The sequence below is a fragment of the Neofelis nebulosa genome, chromosome 14 (genome assembly GCF_028018385.1).
Source record: "Neofelis nebulosa isolate mNeoNeb1 chromosome 14, mNeoNeb1.pri, whole genome shotgun sequence".
NCBI classification, from domain to species: domain Eukaryota; kingdom Metazoa; phylum Chordata; class Mammalia; order Carnivora; family Felidae; genus Neofelis; species Neofelis nebulosa.
This window is the reverse complement of record NC_080795.1, coordinates 39,069,598-39,086,120: the sequence shown is the minus strand read 5'-3', so window position 1 is coordinate 39,086,120 and position 16,523 is coordinate 39,069,598. Positions and strand designations below refer to the sequence as shown.

At 38.3% G+C, this 16,523-nt stretch overlaps 1 protein-coding gene across 9 annotated transcripts in view; it reads left to right on the top strand.

Moving 5' to 3' along the window:
* The window catches only part of RUNX1T1 (RUNX1 partner transcriptional co-repressor 1), a 142,519-nt gene that overhangs the window by 106,255 nt on the left and 19,741 nt on the right, over positions 1–16,523 (top strand). For 8 of the 9 annotated variants that reach the window (XM_058698537.1, XM_058698540.1, XM_058698538.1 and 5 more), the window contains 3 exons: positions 3,376–3,461; positions 4,024–4,225; positions 13,114–13,182. In XM_058698537.1, the coding sequence (XP_058554520.1) occupies positions 3,376–3,461; positions 4,024–4,225; positions 13,114–13,182 (357 nt within the window). The remainder of the gene's footprint in view (positions 1–3,375; positions 3,462–4,023; positions 4,226–13,113; positions 13,183–16,523) is intronic. The other variant, XM_058698546.1, reaches the window with a different exon arrangement.

Sequence of the window (16,523 nt, the reverse complement as noted above, 5' to 3'; positions counted from 1 at the left end):
GTTCTCTCAGGTACCATTTCTGAAGAGCTCTCAAAAATGGTTATGCTATTTCTCAATCTGGATCAACATTTTGACCCCCAAATCAAAGGTGGTAACAGCCTCCTTCTAAGCAAAGGCCCTGTCATTCACTTAGGGCTTCCTGCCCCCAAGCCATAATTGCTCATTTTTAAATAGAAGTGGAGTCCCCAGTTCATTGTGAGACAGTTCAAGATATCCACTCTTGTAGGTGTTAAGGAATGGCCTCTTTTTTAGGCGGCAGCAAATGCTATTTTATAAAATATTAGTTCCAGTGCACTATAAAGTAATCAGCACGGAAGTAATTATGCTTATGTGCAATGATTATGTTTTCATCTAGTAATGTAAAATATTCCTTTATGAATTCTATCTGCACCCACTGGTTTTATGTGATTTTTCTTCAGACCACGTTCCTTACCTTTTAGTTATATTAGCTTATGAAGCTAATAGTGCTAATCTCTATAAATATGTGCAACTACTTAACCATCCCTAAAGTCTGGCAGAGTTTAGTGTGTGTTAACGTAAAATAAAATCTTGATGTACGAGTAACACATTGTGGTGTTACATTAGGCTGCCATTTTGAGAATATAAAAATTGTCATAAAAGCATACTTGGTCTGGTATGACTTATAAATGCCTGTTATGTAGAGACATACACTCACTAGAATCTTTTAATTAATAAAATACCTTTATAAGCAACATTAGTTTATAAGTAAACTTCGAGTTTTAGTCTAGTTAGCTAAAATCTTCTGAACTATACGAACCAGTTAGAATTCAACACTATTGTTAAATTGCCCACAAATGAACATGTGCTCTTTAATGATTATGAGCTATTTTCCCATAGTATATCCCTCTGGTATTATGAATAGAAATAAAAAGTGCGGTAATGAATATTTAAGTATCTGAAATAGAGAAATTAATAAATGTAAAATTTTGAGTTGTCTTAGTTTTTCCTTTTTAAAGATTTGATTCTACCTAACAAATGACCTTCAGAGTTCAGAAGCAGCAAATGATACATTTTCTCACCAAGTACTTGGGGTCCAACATGTTTCTAATGTACTTTTTTTTGTTGTTGTTGCTAATTTTTTTTTAACCTTTATTTATTTTTGAGAAAGAGACAGTGCAAGCAGGGGAGGAGCAGAGAGAGAGGGAGACACAGAATCGGAAGCAGGCTCCAGGCTCCAGGCTCCGAGCCATCAGCCCAGAGCCTGACACGGAGCTCGAACTCAAAAACCGTGAGATCGTGACCTGAGCTGAAGTCGGACACCCAGCCGACTGAGCCACCCAGGAACCCCTGTACATTTTTTTTTTTTTTTTTTTTAATGAGATGAAGCTTAGCAGTATTCTACAAATGTTGGAATCTCATTAGCCACAGACATCTTGTTGCTCATTAATATTATTCCAGGTGTTAGAGCTTGTATCCTCACTGGTTTAGATCTGCTGAATTTTTGAAAAAAAAAAAAAAAAAGTTTATTTTTTTGAGAGAGAGCGAGCAAGCACAAGTGGGGGAGGGGCAGAGAGAGAGAAGGGGACAGAGGATCCAAAGTGGGCTCTTCACTGACAGCAGTGAGTCCAGTGCAGGGCTTGAACTCATGAACCATGAGATCATGATGTGAGCCTAAGTTAGCCATTAAAGCAACTGAGCCACCCGAGCACCCTTGAATTTTTGAAACTTTTGAGACCTCTGGAGTTCTTGGTCCTTAAAAGCAAATAGTAAGATGCTTCCATTGTGAAAGTCGATGCCATATTTATATCTTCATCACTCTCTGGTTGTTTTCTGTGATGACTCATTCAACGGTAGTGTTTTTTTTTTTCCCCCTAAAACACAAGCAACAAATAAGTCAACAAAAATTACATATTTGCAAACATTTCAACTTGAAATAGTCACAACAAACAGAGTAATAACTAAATATTATTTCCCCCAGTGTCTTTTCTATTACGCAAATTAACACATATTTGCAATGTTACTTTTTTACCAATAGGTGGCATTGACAATTTTAACTTTAAAAATGAATCTCCGAACATGCTCTAATTAGACAAGGATGGTGTGAAGTGTTTTATATTTAGATCTTTAATTGGAGAAAGCACTACCCTGCATTTGTTCACTTCTATTAGCTATAAATTAAATCGCATTTCATGGTTGGCTGAAAAAGAGTCATGTGACTCATCCTCTTTATTTCTCTAAATCAGGTAAAAGAGGGGACTTCTAACCTCTCTGATTCCACAGAAAATAAAGTGTAACATCCCCTAACTCTTACCGTCCTTTAACTCCTACACAATGTCCTCTTGAGAAGGAGCCTGGATGCCCAGAAGACAAAACCACACTACACTTAATCTGCTGTTCAGAGTAACAGTGTGCAAAGTGCTAACCCAAAAGGAGTTTGAATCATTTAAAATGGAAAACATTGCCATAGTCCAATGCCTTTCCTTTGTAGTGGACAATAAGCTGTTTCATCCATGATGGATTTGTAGGAGGAGCAACATGTTTCCGGGGGTCTCTGATCACAGCCTTCCACCCTGTTCTCTCAGTGAGACACATTTATTTTCCGTTTTGATGAGCCTCCTACCTGATTGCTCACGTTCACTGCCGTCGTTACTCACTTGGTGCACATTTCCAGGTTACGTGTTTGGATTGTACCTTAACTCTGATGTTAAAGAGCATTAATACTTACCGCTAGAGATTACAAATTGGGATTTTCAGCTTCTTGGCTTGGATGCGAGACATTTGTCCAAACTTATGTCTGGTGCGTTGAATTTTTTCATAAAGGATGTCCAGTTTATTTCTTTTTGTTAATGTTTTGGTAAATTGAGTGAGTATACGTTGCTTTCACCTTGTGCCAGCCCAATTTCATCGTGGAGGTCTACGCAACAGGATTGTGTTCCTTTACCCATGCTGAAATGCGGAGAAGTTTTACCATGCTTGTTTTAAGAAAGCATAACCCTGTCCACGTAAAGTGATTTGTGCTGTCTTTATTTTTAATGCTAGAAAGCTACACTTTGAAACCACTTAATGTCCGCTTATGGTTTCTTGTATTTGTTAAGAGGATATATTTATTTTTCACTTTGGGAACATTCTATGGATAATGGACTCAGCGCACGGTGTCCCTTTACTCCACATCTCTTCATATGTAAAGGAAAGCGTTCTGACCAGATGACCTCTAAAATTCCTTTTAGTTTTAGCATTTTATCACTCAATGAAGAGCCCGTTCGGTAATTGTGAATCTGAGTATGACTTGTGTCTCCATCCAGAATCGAATGTATTTTCACATCATTTAGTTTAGTCTTTGCTAAGTGCCTGTGTGCATATGGATTATGTCCCGAATGCTTTAGGGTGATTCAGTCTTCTTCTGTACATTCATAGGGTTGCATGGCACACGTCAAGAAGAAATGATTGATCACAGACTAACAGACAGAGAATGGGCAGAGGAATGGAAACATCTTGACCATGTAAGATGTCGGTAATCATTTAGGTTAAAATATGTCTTGAAAAGAATTGGAGTGGGGTTCTATGATAAGATAGAAATGTTGGAGATGCTTTGAGGGTATTGTGTTTAGTGCTATCCTTGAGAAACCTAATGAGTGGGAACATTTGAAATCAAATCTAGGATTTGATTTCTACGTTGATAACAAAGCCGCTAACGTAAGAGAGATGTGAGGTCGTGGAAAGGAGTCCTCAAGGCCAGATCAGTGGGTTCCTGTTTTATCGCAAACGGGTCATTTAGTTTATACAGTAATGGGATTAGTATTTGGAAGTTGGCTGTGTGCCTTCAGCTGAAATCTCTGTCGTGAGTCATGTTCACGCCTCCCACGTTTCACTCTCATTCCCATTGAGTTTACTCATCTGTTGGGTCTCCGTTTCAAATCTGACCTTTGAAGATACTAGACTGAAGCCTTCAGGAATAAAATCACATCCCTCATCGTCCTAAAAGAGTTTGTTTCGCTGCCCACCAGAGTCTCTTGCGTTGTGGTGATTGCTGTGTTCTTCCCCTGTGCCCCGTTTCTCACACAGCTGTTAAACTGCATAATGGACATGGTGGAGAAAACACGACGATCTCTCACTGTACTAAGGCGATGTCAGGAAGCAGACCGGGAGGAGCTGAATTACTGGATCCGGCGCTACAGTGACGCCGAGGACTTGAAAAAGGGTGGCGGTGGCAGCAGCAGCCACTCAAGGCAGCAGAGTCCTGTCAACCCAGACCCAGTCGCATTAGGTACCTTTTCTTTGGATGGACCTACTGAACAGACACTGCTTACCGTCTTAATGCTGGTTGCATATTTAATCTGTCTTTTCAAAAATAAAGGATGTGCGGGGCATTCTAGAACGATAAACACTTGACATCCCCAGATAGGCCTCATCTCTCCGTTAGGAAGCCGGGTGCACATGGGCTTATACAGAGCGGGTCACAAAACTTAACCTCCTTTCCCAGGGTCCTGTTGGGCTTAGGGCAGAGCTTCAAAGCCAGACCAGAATGTCATCCGCATCACTCACACGTGAGCCTCTTCATAGCACAGCTCTTTGGACCCTGTCTCCCGTCTGCAAGAACAAAATCTCAAGGAGCAGGCCCCAAGCTTCTGTAGCTTCTAGTAAGCCCTCCGGGGCCCTGAATTCTGCCGCTGCACACGGTATTTGAGACGTATGGTGTCTGATTTTTCATTCAAGACACAGCCTCTGAGATAACCTTGTTTTCTAGCTCTATCTTTTATTTTAATAAAACACTTAAGCAGGAAGAGACACCTATTAGTTCTGTAGTTTCCCCACTGCCACTTGCAAATTAGTAACGAAGGTGGCACTGTTGTCCAGTGACTTGACCTTGACTTAAGCTCGTGTAAATTCTTCATGAATTCTAGTTCTATACAGGACTGTTTATATAGCCGTGCTTTAGAAGTTGGATACTCAATATGTGGTTGTATTTTATATTAATATGTGAGTATTGTTGGGGTTATAAATAGAATACCGTCACAAATACATGGAAAAATCCTGAGCCCAGGAGAACTTTTGAGTGGCCTGTGAACTTTTGCCTTACAATTAATAACAAGATGTCACCGTTTACACTGCTGGCCACGACACGTGTGTTCCATCTGAGTAAACTTAGTGGTGATGGATGTGTGTTGATCCGTGTTCTGTCATTTCGTTTTCCTCTTTGCTTAGCTACATACCTGTCAGCTAACTCAGGTTAGGGCACAGTCCAGTTCGTGCCACAAACGAAACTAATGACATACACGTGCTGATCAGGCTCGTGACTTTGGCCTCATTTATTGCCCATGGCTGATTCTCAAAAATTAAAAACTTGTATGTAGTGGCTGTGGATCATAGTATCTTTTTTATTAAAATTATTCCTTAGGCAGTAAAGTTTCCTTTGTGCTTAGGTTTGTGGATTGCTACTGGTCGCTGAATGCTGAATGCCCATTACCGTAATAAGTGTTAGAGTAAGAAAGACTCCAAGTCACTTACTTTACCCTCTGGGCGTTATTCTAAAGTGTGTTTTAAAGACAAATGTGCATTTATTAGGTTTTGTTAAGGCAAGCAATGAAAATAGGTTTCACTTTAATTTGAACCAACGATGGTCCACATAAAACTATTTAGAGCCGAGCTGAGTAAACATCCTGGTTTTTTCTTATTATGAATAAAAAATTGGCTAATCGTGATAGGCGTTTTCAGGACAAATAAGGAAGATATTTGTAAACATCCAGTATAGGCAAAAATTGAGAACCTTAAAGTAAATACAAGTTTAGGAGTAGAGGTGTTCAGTTTAACCTGCTTTATTGAACAGATTCGTTGAGTCAGTACTTACTTCTCGAATGTTTATTGTGTGCCAGGCATTGTGCTAGGCAGTGAGATAAAGGAAATTCTTCTTTCCTTCCCTTGAGGAACTTTTAGTCTATTGGAAAGATAGGCAGGGCCATAGCTGGGGGCCTGGTATCAGATGCCACGTCAGGTCGGTTCCCTGAACTGACAAGATGAGTATTATCTGCTGCCTACTATAAAAGAAAAAGTTCAGAAACCGATAGGACTTAATGCCTATTATAACGTGTGTTATTTTCAGCACGCAGAATCTAGAATGCCTTCGATTGTCACCACTATTGCATACACATTTGGGTGATGCAATTGTGTATTCTCCAGGAAGCTGGGTTTAGTTTCCCTGCTAATTAAAAGAATAAAGTTGGTTTCAAAACTTCTTAGGAGTACATAAATTAAATGATTTCCTGTGATGCTTCATGAACTCATAGTTTTGGTAATACGAGGTTGCTTTGACATTAAGCTTTTGTGGATGGTATTATTCAAAGACCAAGCATTTGGTTTCTTTGTTTGGACTCTGACTGTTTTCTTTTAACAAACAGTCATGCCCCTTAGGGACACAGAACCCTAGATTGCCTTTCAAGAAACCATCACAACTTTAGAGGTTAACTTGTCAAGAGCCACACGATGTGCAGGTTTAAGCATCCGGCATGTTATTTCGTTGTGCGTCCTTTCTTAGCCTTGAACTCTTTCAGTTTTGTTTCGTGGGGCTGGGCTGTGGCTCTAAGACAGCCGGTGGTTTGTAAACATGGACCACAGGCATTCACATGAGGCACTTCCTAAGGTTCTCTGCTAGGTTTTAGAGTTGAATGTATAGATGTGTAAACAGAGGAGCGGAGATTACTGGCTGATGAGTCTATTTTCTGCTTCTGGAAAGTGTGGAGTGGCATATGTGTGTGTATAGATAAGAGCTATGGATATGTCTATATCTTCACGTACTCGTAGATTTCCATATCCTACAGTAAAGGTACACATGTTTCTTTTAGACCGATTCTCTCAGTTCTGCAGCTGCTTCCAAGGTCAAATGAGACCTGCAGAACTTCAGAATGATAATATAGGAGATTATCTTTAGTTCCAAATATTTCCTTGGTTACCTCCCTAGCTTGGAAACACTGGCAGTGTTTAAGTCACACACAAACGTTCTGAACATTTTTAAACTGCATTTGGAGGGGACTGGACAGAGAACATAACCTCCATGACCGCTGTGTTATATTTACTGACTCCCGTTCTCACTTTCGAAATACATCCATAGTGTTAAGTCAGTGTGAGGGATTAGCAAGACAGCATGATTAATCTATTACCAATTAAATTTCGGGATTTTTCCCCAGATATTAAATAAAGGCCATTTTGAATAGCCTCTTGAACAAATTTAAAAATTGAGTACATACTGAACCCGTGATGTTATTTCTACTCTTTAAGTCAAAATCAGGTTGATATCTTGAAGGACTCTTCAAAATAATTGGGTTTTTTTTTTTTTCCCCCTAGAGACGAGATTTGTGTTATTTTTGTTGTTAACTCTTCACTTTCCAGGAAAAACTCCAAATATTCAAGTACTCAAGTTAGAAAGCTAATTCTTAACCCAGTTGTCTCTGTTTTCAAAGTATGACTTGTTCTTTGTACACTGAAGTTTTGTTACGTTGTGAATTTCACTGAAGAGCGAGTTAATGCCATCAGAATTGACGGATACAATCACTGAAATAGAATTGCCTTTGTATGTGCAGGTAGGTAGCTGCCCGTTAGCACTTCCCGCGCTCCCTCAGTGTTTATCTGGATCCCTCTGCTGCTGTTTTTCTCCACCTTTGTCTCCATTGCCCTTTTCTCTCAATGTGCTACTTGTATCACTCTCTTGGCTCCTGACATTTTATTTACTTTAAATTACTTTCTTTTTACTGCCTGTGGACTGTTCTAGAATCTTTCTACAGCTCATCTTGTATTTGTGTGCCTTCCGTGTTTCTCAAGAAGTCTTTTATACCATTAGAGTTAAGAGAAGTATCTAATGATGGACTAATGTCGGAGCCTGAAACATATATCTTTGAAACAGGAATACATTTTTCCCTGTGTGTGTGTGTGTGTGTGTGTGTGTGTGTGCGCGCGCGCATGTGTGTGCGTGTGTTGTGAATGTGTGAATGTTGTGATGACAGTGTATGGAATTTTGAAAATACCTGCATGTATGTTTTGGTGAGGGTTTAACTCTTGCCAGAAAGGGAAATGTCAGAAAGAGGTTTTTGTTTCTTTTAAATGGAACATAGAGTCAAGTTATTCATTCATAAAACGCTCAGAAATTCCAAGTTTGGCAAATTGATACCACCCTTGTCTCAACTAGATTGGTAGGGAAATTGGTATTTTAAAATTCCACTGGTCAGAAAGCTTTATGATTGTCATATAATCGAATTATAGAATTTCTCATTACTGTCGAAAACCTCAGGAAATCTAGCGTGAAGGTTAAAAGCACAGATTGTTTGGATGCGAGCTTCTACTCCACTCCTTCCTAGTTTCGTCACCTTTGGCAAGTAACTCTCTGTGCCTCACTTTCCTCATCTATAAAATGGGGATGTTTCTGTATTAGATGAGTTAATAGGTATAAATCATACAGTGCTCGACCTGTAGTAGAGTAATAGCTGTTGCTATTATGTCTAGCATGTAATCTCAAAAAGTACTTTAAAGGATAGTGGTGGGATAGTGTTTTTGCTTCGTATGCAAGATTATAAAATTAGAGTAGATTCTTAGGTATTTTTTCATTCTGGAGATATCTCCAGTTTTTAGGTAGCTGCTTTATTTAACAAGCAGAAAAACTAGAAAAGGGGCATTCTGTTTTAGACTCAGTAAATACGTTGTACCTTTGAGGCCCTACTTCCTAATACAAGGCTATAGAAAAATAGTTTTCTCCCAACCAAAGAAATACATCTTTTCTTACCATCAGATTACAAAAACCACAACACGTTATTCAGAGTATATCTGCATATAAAAGGTTAGTGTTTTATACACTTATATTGATTCCTTTAAACCACACCATGAAATTCATTTCAAGACCATTCAGCTCAGCTCCTAAGGAAAGCGCCTACTGTATTTAAGTGTGTTGGGTTAAAAAAGATGGGAGTATTAGTTAAATATTCCCATCTTTTAAAAACAAGGAAAGATGATTACCTCCTCAAGCGCTGGGTATTTTTATTGTTAAAAACAGAAATCCTAGTGTAGTTCTGGCTTCTAGGTTTGGTTTGGGCTTCTGGGACACAATATTGAAGCTTTGGAATTTATTATCCTTAAAAATAATAAGTAGGATTTATAAAGACGAACTCACCTCACCTGTCCTTTCCTTTGACGGTTTTTGTGATCGATATTATCATGATCTCAGCCTCATTCTGCCCACTACAGGATGAAGGCCATACCTAGGTGCTGCCAAGTTTTGAGCCTTGCTGTCCTGGGTCAAATGAGGTCCCATTGGTTCTCCAAAGGCTATCAGCTCATCCCTTCATATATATTGATGGCGGCCCTTGATGTTTCTAGTATCCAATGGTCTCCATTCTTTCGTAAGTGTAGCGCATCTTCCATCTCATACATTGTAGATTGCTTTTTCTGTTCTTCCACGTTTCTGGTAACAACTCCCGCACCTTGACGCAGTCTCCTCTTTGCATAGATGTGTTGTCCTCCGGAGGCCCCTCCTCTTCTCCTCTCACCCCCAAGCAATTTGCTTCCCAGAGTGAGCCATACTGATGTAGGGCTTTTCTACAATTCTGCAGTTTTGAAATAGTTATGTATGTATATATTTCACATTTTAAGCCATCTCTTACCTTTGTTTCTGTGACTACGTTTTACAACAGCTATCCATTTTATAGCAACTGGTATCTTATAGGTGGTTAATATTTAATGGTTTAAAAATTAGGTTCTTTAAAATCTGGGCCTTAAAAACATAAGGTATTTTGCATAGGTTTGTCTAGAGCAGTCAATATTCTATCCTAAGGAAGCCTTGGGAGATAAGTTGTCTCTTGTCATATTGAGCAACTTCAGGATGTTTTGTTTGTTTGTTTTGGGTTTTTTAAAATGTTTATTTTGAGAGAGAGAGCAAAAGACAACAAGACAAGATGTGTGAGTGGGGGGAGGGGCAGAGAGAGAGGGGGAGAGAGAATCCCAAGCAGGCTCCATACTGTCATCAGCATGGAGCTCGACGCAGGGCTTGATCTCACAAATGGGATCATGACCTGGGCTGAAATCAAGAGTCAGATGCTTAACTGACTGAGCCACCCAGGTACCCCTGGATTTATTTGTTTTTTAAATTCAATATTGCCTATATAGACACTGTTATTGCTGCTACTTCAACAGAAGATAGTACGTTTATTAGTCATTTGGTTTCTGTAGTGACAGTGGTATTCATCAGTGTATCAAAAATAGAATCTGAGGAATACACGTATTGATCATTCGTTTGGTTGGCAGACCTGATGTTTAGCTAGGACACAGTAACTTAAAACTGGAGAGGGTATTGTAAAGTATGTATGTATATATGTATACATATATGTAAATCTTTGTCTATTTTATAAAAATAATTTACCTGCTTTAGATTCTTCTCTTATTTTGAAAAGAAATTATTTAAGGAGGTAGAGTAGGATTAAAAGGACTTTTGCTTGGTTGGCTGTGGTGTTTCTATCAGGTGTCAAGGTGAGGTGGAGTATAAGTTTATATGTCACTGTGAATTTTAGGGAGATACAGACAAGGTGAAATACTGCACAACTTTCCAGTATGGAAAGTGTGTGGACCTTCACAGTCTCTGTTGTACAGCCCCTAGGAAGGTGACACATAATTAAGCCTTGGACATTATCTTTGAGTACATTTGGGGGCTATCAACATTCATGAGTTTTAAATAAAATTTATAAGAGTATCATGTAAGAAAGTTGAGAACTTTCCAACAAGGAAGAAGACAGTGAATTACTAACTATGTAAATAACTTCTATCCCCAAGTGACATGCTCGGAATAAAACATCACTGTTGTATATTGCTTAATCCAAATCTCTTCAGAGTTGTTTGTTTTCTTTTTTAAGTTTCATGCTATATGGATTTAAGTGCTAGGAGAAAAAAGAAATTTTAAGGTGCTTTTTTTTCACCTTAATTCTTGATGAGGAAATAAGTATCCATTCTTACTGGGCAGCCTACGAAATAATAATAACAGTGATAATAATAACAAAGGTAATAGCATGTAACGTCTAATGAGAGTTTGGGATGTGTGGTTCCCAGCATGCAATAGGAATTACCTCGTTCAGTCTCCATAGCAGTGCACCTAGATGTTGTATTAGTGTCCCCACTTTATAGATACGGTGACTGAGACCTGGAGAAACTAGCTTGCTCAATGTCACCAGCCTAATATATGGCCAAGCTGGGATTCAACTTCACTGGGCTCTAGAACAAACTCTCTTCGGCCTATGCTCTCTGGGACCGGTAATTAGTATCTTTCATGCATGGCCTGTGGATAACTTAACATTACCTTTCCCGTTCCCTGTAATAACAATTGGCCATTTATTAAAAAATATAATTTTTATAAGGGTATTGATCTTTTCTTAATCCAATAATTGGAAAACACTTTTTTTATTTTTATTTTTATTTTTTTTTTTTGCTTCTTTGGAGAAGGCATGATTTTTCTGTTTCTCTTCAGACTTTACATATCTATTCTTATCTAATAAATTATACTTAAGCCAAAATCTGTTCCCAAAAATTGTCTTTAAAAGCTGCCACAAGTTCATCTCTGATTCATTGTGCTGTATGGCTAAATGCGAACTTGATTACACTTTCTTTATTTCTTTTGGAAATAGTTATAGTGGTGTGGAAGTTAAATCTTGACAAATCTAATTAGCCATATCATATTTGCTTGAAGTTGTGTGTGCTCCAAACAGTTGTATCTAGATGTTTTAAGGATGAAAATTACCTAAATAAAAGCATTTTGGTTTTCATCATTTTCCTTATAGAAGTCAATGTGTGCATGAGAATGCAAGGCTATTCCAGTCCATCCGATTATCAAGTAATCATGAAATTATAATGAAACCTTAAAATAAAATTATATATTTGGAATAATTTTAGATTTGAAGAAACATTGCAGAGATAGTACAGAGAGTTTCCAAATGCCCTTCATTAAGATATAATAAGCTTTTGCTAATTCAGAATAGTTGGGGAAATCTTCAGTTTTAGTCAACTGATAAATCTGTGTGCCCTACAAGGAATCAAAACACTCAAATCTATTTAAGGCATTCAAATGTAAAATCGTATATATACTTAGCTAAATTGATTGGGCTTTTCTGTTGTCTATACTCTGTATTCTGCTACTTGACATTTTTTTATAAATGTAGGGAAATTTTTAATGACTTGACATTTATCATGGGTTGAATGATTGCTATATTTACAAAAGTTGAAGTGATTTTTTTCTTTCCCCCAAGCCCCTAAATACATAGGCTTTCAGGGAAAATTCAATGTGGAAGACATATAGTATATATTTTAACTTTGGAAGACTGTATACACTTTATTTTCAAGCATATATAGGAAAATATTAAAGGTGTCCTGCCATTTCCATGAGCATGTTATTTTGGAGGTTAGCATTCCTACATCAGTTTTCTTATGTTTTCGCAAACTTTTAAAATTTGCCAAGTATGATAAGCACATTTCATTTAATGTGAGATGTCATTTTCTTTTTTGGAAAGCAGGTACTGATTCTGTTTTGTTAACCAAATACCTCTGAGTCCATTCTAATGATTCTCTCTTGCTTCCACACACCAAACCCATATGATCTAATGTGTGTGAAAATGTTTCGTGCTCAGCAAGATTTTTAAGAAGTAATTGTGAGAACTGGTTAGCCATGGAGTAAGGCTCACTATTTACTGAAAGGTGGAATCAGAGCTGTGTGAAAATTAACATTAGCCTAAGATTTGAGTTTCTAACTACCAGTTTGACTCTTGGAAGGAAAACTACCAAACACCATTCAATTCATATTCTTTAACAAAATAAAGTATGCCTATGAAAATCCCCACAGTTGAGAGCATTCTGGGAGCAGTGCTCCCAGACGTCATAGTGTATAATGAAATCATGGAAGTTGTTGAATTTCGAGCATCCAAGGCATTTAGACCAACGGCCTTCTGTTTTCCTTGCGCTCTAATGACCGGCCTTGCTCTTCGTGTTTATTTTCTAGAAGTGAAATGCTCGTCCTTTTAAAAATTATGTTTTTGTAGAGCAGCCAAGAGAACAGGCATGGCTGGTTTCTACTGTGTGTAATGACATAACGTGCTTATGGTGCTTTCTTCCTCCCCCCCCCGCTTTGCATCCTTTTCCTAGATGCGCATCGGGAATTCCTTCACAGGCCTGCTTCTGGATACGTGCCAGAGGAGATCTGGAAGAAAGCTGGTAAGAACTGTTGAAAACACCCGTCTAGCGTTCTAGCAGCTGTGCACAGTTGTTCATGCAGCCATGTGAGGAGCGACAAGGAGGGCCTTTCCTGCTAACGACAACAAAAACAAAACAGCCCCCCGCCACAAACCAAAATTTTAAAATCCTAATTAATATTCTTCACCCGGGCCTTATTAGAACATGGAATCGTTTTTATTTTGGTAGCAGCTGCCAGTGCCATGTAAGTGACCGTCTGGCAGTCTTTCTGTTATAATCCTCTGTTTTTCAGGTGCTTTCATGGTTTCAGGCCGAAAGCTGGCCTAAGAGGTCTCAGCTTATGTGCAGTGTATTCTTAATAGAAAAAAACTTGTAGTGTTTTAGAAATTAAATCGCCTACGTCTGTCTTTTCGCCTGATGTTGTAAAATTGAGATATAATCGACACGTCTCCTAAATTGTTAAGAAAATCTCAGCAAAACTAGTTGACTAGTTTTTTTTAAATGTTTACACGTTGTTTGAGAGAGACAAAGCACGAGTAGGGGAGGGACAGAGACAGAGGGAGACCCAGAATCCGAAGCAGGCTCCAGGCTCTGAGCTGTCAGCACAGAGCCCAATGCGGGGCTCGAACCCACAAACCTCAAGATCATGACCTGAGCCGAAGTCGGACGGTTAACCCACTGAGCCACCCAGGTGTGCCCCAAGGCACTCTGAGGTGTTATGATTACAACCAGTATCTGAAATTGATCTGTTCTAATTAATATTCAAGGACCATAGCTAAATTATTTTCTAACTTAAATGACAAAGTTGCTTAACTTCTGTTTTTCCCCACCATATACACCATCATATTTTCATTAAGAGATACTGCTCTACCTTTGGGGGCTGATTTCAAGTTCTTGGTCACACGTTGACTTTACACAGTTCAGATCTGGCAGAATCTTGGTGGACCACCAACACTAAAAGTTGAGTCAAAGCCTTGCAAAAACCAACTCAAGAGATAAATCCATAAGCCTGTTTCAGGAGTTAAAAGATGATGTGACAGACACAGACTGTGACTTTGAGCTGCCATAACCCCAACTATTAAAATAGTTTGACTTGAGAAACTGGAAAATACCACTTCTGCAAAGGATCACCTGGGTGTTGGGCTAGGAACCCTATTCAAGGAGAAATAGTCAAGGGAAAGGGTCTCTTTGGGTTGTGATTTGACCCAGCTGTGTCTGTAGTTTTTTTGCAGCTTGTTGACAATCTGATCATTTGGCTCTTATCCAAGACTTTTTATAGCTTTCTCAAAGAAATACCTGTTTTTGTAAGAGTGGTAAGGAGTGTCCAAATCTGATAGTATTCTAGGCTTCGTGACTTAGAGAACCAGAAAACTCTCTTGCATGTCTAGTATACAAATCAGACAGATCATTCAGTTTAAAGGTTAAATATATATGTTGCTCAGCTGCATAGTATAATTAGATTTATAGAATCTCCTCTAAGATTTCTACGTGGGTCACAGGATACTCCCAAGCTGTTAAAATGTGCTGAGTGTCACCTGTCTGGAAAAGGAATGGCTACATCTTCTTTCTGATCACTTTTTCTTCCCCATTTTTAAGCTGTCAGTGCAACTTACTCCACTAAGAGATATAAAGAATTGCCATTTTGGACAGCAGAAGGATGACATTTTATGTTGTGGGAGAGAGTCTTTTCTCTGTATTTCCCTTATTTGTGTGTCTTTAAGTTAAATCCGTGATCGTTCATAAAGAAAAATTGACGGTAAAGTCTTGTGTAATCCAAATTCTTTTTCTGGGCTATTATCTGCTCAAGTCTTTGTTTGACTGCTATTAAGTGAGAGCAGATTTTTCTGAATAGACCACCGTTGTGGGAAAGTCAACTTGAATAGCTATGCACAAAGGAAGTCCTACCATAAGTGGTAAGCAGTGGAAGCAGATTCAAAACCGCACCGTATATTTTCCACGTAATCAGGTTTTTAAAAAATTCAACATGTCGTAATCTACCGAGTCCCCGATTATTTTTCCTCGCTGTTTTGTGGGTTCCTGAAACTAATTCTGGATATACTTGACATGGCGGGGGCTTCACGAGGAGAGAAAGAGCAATACTTTTATCGTGTAAACGTTTTTTAGATGTGCCTGTTTTCTATCGTAGGTTTTCCGTCTCAAATATGACTTAGGAGTGATGTCGATTAAATTTGTGTTCTTCTCACAGCGGTATCCCTAATCTGCTGCATAAGGACAGTGTGGGGATAGTTTTCCATGGATGGATGCTAATATTAAGGAGTATATTAAATCTCCAAAGTACAGGTGGCAGTTTCATCTGGAAATCTTGAATAACTACTTATAATATTTATCTTTATAGGCTTCTTGGAAAGCATTTGTGGTGTTCATAGTGTCAAGGCATCCAGCATGATGAAAACACCAAGGGCAGAATGTAACATCTGCACTCAGCTTGTTACAATTTGAAAGCTTTTCCCCCCAAGATTCTAAAATTTGCTGTGGGCAAATTTTTTTTTAGAAGAAAACCTACAAAGTGTATCTTTGCAATCAAAGCATTATGCATTACCTTTATGGCAAAAGAAAGTAAATAAAAGAAAACTTAAAGCATTTGAAAAATATCAAAGGGGCAGAGCTCTCAATTCAATGTTGTATAACCAGCACATCCTTTTTCACAGAAAATTATAATTGCACAAAGTATATCCTGTGCATGAAAGTATATCATATAATATTTAGCACCATTTTATTCTGAAATGATTTGAGACTTGCAGAAAAGTTGCAAAAAAACAGTGTAAAAAAATTCCCTTATACCTTTTACCCAGTTTCCCCTATTTTACTGTACTGGCTTTAATATCTTTCTTTTCTCCTTTCCTCCCTCCCTTTTTTTTCCCCTGTTATACGTATTTTTTGCCATCCATTTGAGAGTAAGTCGCATACGCGATGCCCTTTGACCCTAAAGATTTTAGTGTGTATTAACTGAGACCAAGGACATTCTCTTATATAACTATAGTACAACTACCAAAATCAGGACGTTAACAGTATTTAACTCACAGACCACATTCGAATTCCTCATGTTGCCCCAGTAATAGTTTACAACGTAATATAACAATATACATTATTTGAATATTTGGGATCCTAACAAATGTTGAAGGACCCATCAATTTTCTCCTACAATTAGTATTTTTTAAAAGCAGCAGCAAAAGCAACAGAACACTCTGTAAAGGTATGAAAACTCTTCATCAAATTGGGGAAAAAATCCAACATAAAGATGGTTTTCAAGTCACAACCGAGTGTTTTCTTCAGTATATTTCTTTTTCAAACGATCAGTGAATGTTTGCAGTTGGTAATAAATATTCAAGCACCTTGCACAT